At 37.7% G+C, this 6,000-nt stretch overlaps 1 protein-coding gene across 21 annotated transcripts in view; it reads left to right on the forward strand.

The window, feature by feature from the left end:
• The window catches only part of SLMAP (sarcolemma associated protein), a 158,684-nt gene extending 152,889 nt beyond the window's left edge, over positions 1-5,795 (forward strand). For 7 of the 21 annotated variants that reach the window (XM_060022725.1, XM_060022729.1, XM_060022728.1 and 4 more), the window contains one exon: positions 1,596-5,795. In XM_060022725.1, the coding sequence (XP_059878708.1) occupies positions 1,596-1,688 (93 nt within the window). In that variant the 3' untranslated portion in view covers positions 1,689-5,795. Of the gene's footprint in view, positions 1-129; positions 220-1,595 lie in introns of all 21 variants that reach the window. The other 14 variants (XM_060022730.1, XM_060022739.1, XM_060022735.1 and 11 more) reach the window with 3 other exon arrangements.
• The last annotated feature ends 205 nt before the right edge of the window (positions 5,796-6,000 follow it).

Consider the following 6,000-nt stretch of genomic DNA (forward strand, 5'->3'; position numbering starts at 1 on the left):
TCATTCTGGATTGTATTAGATGTCTTTAAAATGTCTTTCTACCCTCCCTCCCACCCCCCTGGGTTCTAAATCATCTTATATGATTTTTTTATAGCATAAAATGATTTTAATATCCCTTCCCTTCTTTAGCCTTCCATATTACAACCCGTCCCAGCCGTATTCATCGGCCTATTCCTGGCTTTCCTGTTTTGGTGTTTCGGTCCATTGTGGTAGAGAAAGGTACAAGCACTACTGTTGAGTCCTTGTCTGTTTGTTCCCGTCACCTGTTTGTGCCATATTTGTAATATAGTGCATGGCAAAACCACACAGGTATTTTGTTACCTGAAGCAAACCCTTCATTTAGTATGCTATGTATTGTGTCATACAAATGAAATGAATGATCAACTAATCATATAACATATTGTCTTGTTTCTTTTGTAGTAAAGCTAACCATGAATTAATTCCAACCTAACCAGATGTTAATATGCTGCCTTTAACTGAGTCTTTGTCTCTAGCAAACCGGAGTAAACTGTGAATTGCTGCAGCTTAGTACCCCCTTCCCAATTCTATGTTTAATCAGCTCTGAATGAGAAATGAAGAGTTTGCCTCTTTGAAGTTTTCAGCAAGCTTTCTTCCCCCTCCTCCCTTCCCTCTTCTTTTCCATGGTGTAGAGTTTCGTTGTTTCAACCCTTTGCCTATATTACACTGTGGCTAAGAAGATGAAAAAGGATGAGAGTGGCATAATGGACCATTGGCTCACAATCTCAACCTCAATATGCATTTACTTGTGAGAGTATCAGCCTGTCCCATGTCTTTTTGAGCCCTGATCTACAACATCACAATATTTCTTTAAAAGCTAGCTTTCTCAATACAACTCAGAACACTAGTGAAAATAAAGTTTTCAAACAAAGCAAATTGATATTTTAAAGCCCTCTGATAGTTAACAGAGAACAGCCCATCCATGCTCACCTCCAACAAGCATACCGGTTAGTAGAGCATATGAGATAATCACGTGGCATTATTACCCTGGACATGGTCTTTACCAAAAGCATCAGATAAGCAGGGTCCCTAACATCACTTTGCCATCTTGAACCCCTTCTGATTTTGTCTTCTGTGGTTTAAGATTAGAGGATCAAAGCTTAGACCATTTTCTTTCTATCACCTTGCCCACCAGCCCCTTATATAAAACTATGCCAACATGTGAGTCTGGTTTTTATCAAGAAATAAACATTTTAGGCAGAAACATACTCCAGGCATTTATGGACATCAGTTAGCTGTAATATGTGGATACCCGAGTAAATAAAACAGGCTGAGCTCAAAGAGTTTCTTAGAGAAGTCACTATTAGGCGTCAAAGAAAACTGAAAACTGCCCAAGAGTTTCCTGCAATGTATTCGGCTTCCACACAATGGTCCTCTAAAACAGCTCCTGCTATTATGGCTCTCCTCACACCTGCACTCCCTCACCTTTTTTTCTTTTTTTAAAATGTATTCTTATGCAAAGATAAGGTTTTTCTAATATTCTGTCAAGTATTCAGGACTCTCTGGAACCAAGGGGTTAATAGGTATGAAAAAAGAAGGGAGAATGTGATTTTGACTCTTGGTTTCTTTCCACACAGAAACCCTGGCCCTGGATGCCCATGTTGGCTGCCCTGGTTGCGGTGACAGCCATCGTGCTGTACGTGCCAGGTCTGGCCAGAGCTTCTCCATGAGAGCGTTTCTTGAGTCCGTACACCGTCCTCCCTCTAGAAGCTGGCACCACACTCATGCTGGGGACAAACCAGAACCATTTTCTTCCTTTTTACCTCTTAAAACAGCAGAAGTGCAAGAATACAGCTGTAGGGTCATTGCTTTAAATTATATAAAATGTATCTGTCTATAAAGAGGATATAAAATTGTGACTTTATTCTACTGTAAGCAATAATTTGCTTGCAATTTTTCATGTAATTTTTAAATTAGTATGTTGAAATTCTGAATATTATGGTGGCCTAAAGTAGGCTTCTTGGTACACCAAATTATTTATAACATTAAATTTATGGGTATTTTACTCTGAATTCTAATGGCCAGATAACTCATTTTTTTTGATTCGATAACTACCCAAACCAAACAACTGATACATACATGGGAAGAGAGGCCCTGTGTGCTCAGTGCCTATCAGTTTGAATATATACACATATATATATATATTTTTTACATATTTACGCCATTTTTACTTGTTATAAAACCACTGAGCTATTGGGAACAAGACTTAGAGACAACTATTTGCGTGGATTTTTTTTTTTTTTTTAAAGGAGAAATACACTTGGAAAATACTCTGTTCTAGTGATAATTTGGGGAATATATGCACGTTTGTTCAGCCTTAATGTGACTTGATGATGTGGAGGACATCAACTTTGAAAAACTTTCCATGAGAGTGTGTATTTTCTTGAGCAAACTGAAGTATTTCTGGGAGCAAAAACATAGTAATTATACAGTTTCAGTGCAGTAAACCAAACTGTTGAGTCAATTGGAATGTAATTTATTAAACCTCATGTATTTAAAGAGATATTTTCTTTAAAAGCCAAGTTACTTTCTCATATACAGCATTTTAGGAAGCATGACTTTTTTTTTCCTATCATCTCTTCCTCCAAGCATGTTTAATTGAAGAAAGAATTAATATCTCTTTAGATAAGCTTTTACTGACTTAATTTGGTTAATGATATTTCAAAGCTAATTCATGTTCGAGGTGAGCTGTTGTTACCTACCAACAGATTTCCTGGTTGGGGAGGCAAATGGTTATTTTCTTTTTATTGTTGTTAATTGGGACGTTCTGTTAATGAGAAGCACTATTCCCAAGATTAATAGTGTTCCATGCACAGTAAAGCACCTAAACACTGCTTGATGTTACAAATTTAAAACACGGAAGTGAAGGTTTAGCTATGGTTTTTGTGCGGCACCACAGTTATGTCAATGAAGTTTATATAGGTCATAGAATATCCTGAAGTATCACATAGTTAAATTTTTCAGTCAGTGAAAACTGAGAGGGAATGTCAGTGAATTGGCTTGAATGTTCTGTGGCAATCCACAGGCCTAGCCGAATATTGAAATAGAAGTTTAGGATATAATTTGCCTTGTAATGTTTGGCAGTCATTGTTTATACTTTAAAGGTTATATTTTAAGCCATTTGGGGTTTGCTGTTGGGAGGATCACTAGATTTGTGGAGGAATTAGTCACAAATGACTTGTAGAAAATACTGTCATATAGTTCATTTCATCATTTTCTGTTGCAGGAAGCCACTCCACCACAGAATGCTAATATGCCAGTGGTACCCAGTACCTCCTGTATATAGGTTATTGCAAATATTGTTCTGAAATGCTTAACTTCAGAATTACATTTTTTAAAGTAAATAATTGTTTTAAATCTATTTTGTAAAGATATAAAGTACAATAGAATTTCTGGAGTACAGATTAAACTATTTGCACTAACACACGTGATGTGCATGATTTAATAAAATAACTTTACTCTCCCTATGCATTTTTGAGTTGGATATCATTGAAATTCTTCGTACTGACTCTACTATTGTATTGTTAATAGTCTTTTCATGAAATGACTCTTTATGCAACATAATGTACGTTGGGTGTTCTTCAGGGTTTAAAAGAAAACACTGAGCTGTTTCCTCCAGGTTTTATTAGCCTTTTATTTAACTTACTGCTCTAATTTTTTTCCCTTTCACTATGGTTATTGTTAAAACGTGACTCACTTGCCAGACAAGTCTCTTTAAATGTAAAGTCTAGCATCAATATTTACTTTATTCAAATTGAATAAATGGGTTTTTGTAGTGAACTGCCAGTTTTTCTTAAGAATATAAACGAGCCTATTCATAAGCAGTACCCCCAGTTTTGTTCAGTTTACTTTCAGGTTAAATAAAGAGTAGGGGGCTTCCCTGGTGGCGCAGTGGTTGAGAGTCCGCCTGCCAATGCAGGGGACATGGGTTTGTGCCCCGGTCCGGGAAGATCCCACATGCCGGTGAGCCATGGCCACTGAGCCTGCGCGTCCAGAGCCCGTGCTCCGCAACGGGAGAGGCCACAGCAGTGAAAGGCCCGCGTACCCCCAAAAAAAAATAAATAAAAAATAAAAAAAATAAAGAGTAGGATTATTCACTTGTAGTGATAGTTATTAAGAAGTTTTAATCCTAGCAGTTAAGAATTGAACAACCCGGGCTTCCCTGGTGGCGCAGTGGTTGAGGGTCCGCCTGCCAATGCAGGGGACACGGGTTTGTGCCCCGATCTGGGAAGATCGCACATGCCGCGGAGCGGCTGGCCCCGTGAGCCATGGCCGCTGAGCCTGCGCGTCCGGAGCCTATGCTCCGCAATGGGAGAGGCCACAACAGTGAGAGGCCCGCGTACCGCAAAAAAAAAACAGAATTGAACAACCCTATAACACATTTAAAAATTATATTAAGGTGCTACGTGGCTGGGTCAGAAAATGAAGAGAACGTGGTGTTTAAAGCTAAAACATCCGTATTGGCATACTGGCTCTGCCTTAGGCAAATCATTTGTCTTCTCTGAGTCTCTACTTCCTCATTTATAAAATGGAGAGAATAATATCTCTATTTTTAGTGGTAGTATGAAAATTTTAAAAATAATGTATGTGAAGTGTCAAGTGGTCAATAAATACTGCAAATATTTAAGTTTTAGGTGAACAAGTACAGCTATTTAAAGTGAATTGATTGACTCAACTGTTGAGACTTTCTGTGTGAATGAGATAGAACTGCAGTGGGAATGACTCCTAAGAAAGCATCCAGCTCTGTTCATCCCTTTTATAGTTGTGTCTTTAGGAAGTAATATGCTTAGTTTGAAAATGAGCCAATTGCTTACAACAGTTTGGAATTCCTGTTGTGACTGCCTTCAAGAGCAATTCCGAGTCACATATGAAAACCAGTCACACTGCTGCATAATCAGAGGCTTTCAACTAAAAATAGTATTGCCTAGCTTGATCTCACTTCAATCACCAGACTTGACCCCCAGTGACTTTTGGCTGCTTCCAGTGATTACATCTACTATCAAAAGGATGGAAATCTGTTACCAAAGAGGAAAAAACTGCATACAAGTCAACTGTGTTAAAACTGTACAGCCTTCCTCCCAAAAAATTCACGTCTGAAAGTTTATTCTGAGGGCATAATTGTGTGTTCAAAATTTTAATTACCAGGACATTTAGTGTAGCATTTTTCTGTAATAGTGATGGGTAAACAACCTAACTATCCAGCAGTGGGTCATCGGTTAAATAAATTAATATTGCCACGCTACAGATTGCTGTGCTTGCAGAGTATGTGGGGATATATTCATACTATATTAAGAAAGAGGTTACCAGTGTAGAATAACCTTGGTTTTATAAAGAAAAAAATGTAGACATACAGGATATGTTTATAGCAGGAGGACTCAGAACGATTTTTTATCCAGGCTACACTAGTGCTTCTATCTGTATGATTGAGGGTCAATTCTGTTCCCTTTTTATGATTTCTGATTTATTTTTAGTGGTAAATATATGTTGCTTTTGTAAATTAAAAAGCTATTTGGTTTTGCTTTAAATTAGAAACAAGCAGAATTCTAAGTTGCTTTTTGTAATTGAATGAGTACCTTGTCGAAGTACCTACGTTTAAAGGAGTTAATGTTCATTTGCACTTATGAATTCTGGTGTGTTCATTTAAACATCAGTCTTACAATTTTAAACATGCTTTGTACATACATACGTAGAATCAGAATACTGGAAGAGGTCTTAGCAATTCGTTCTCACCGATTTGCCTATCAGGGAGAAAACCCAGAGAATTTTTGACTCATGGTCAGAATTACAGTAAGTTATAAAGTTGAGGATGAGGATGATTATTTTTTTGCTACTCCATGTTGTGTCTCCAGGCTTTGATGGCTTTACATCCATTCATTTAACAGATACTTTTTGAGTGTCTGATGTGAGACATTGTGCCAGGTTCTGGCAATATTCAGTTCCTGCTGTCATAGAGCTTTTGGTGTAGAGGAGAAATACAGGCAA

Source organism: Delphinus delphis, chromosome 10 (assembly GCF_949987515.2).
Source record: "Delphinus delphis chromosome 10, mDelDel1.2, whole genome shotgun sequence".
NCBI classification, from domain to species: Eukaryota; Metazoa; Chordata; class Mammalia; order Artiodactyla; family Delphinidae; genus Delphinus; species Delphinus delphis.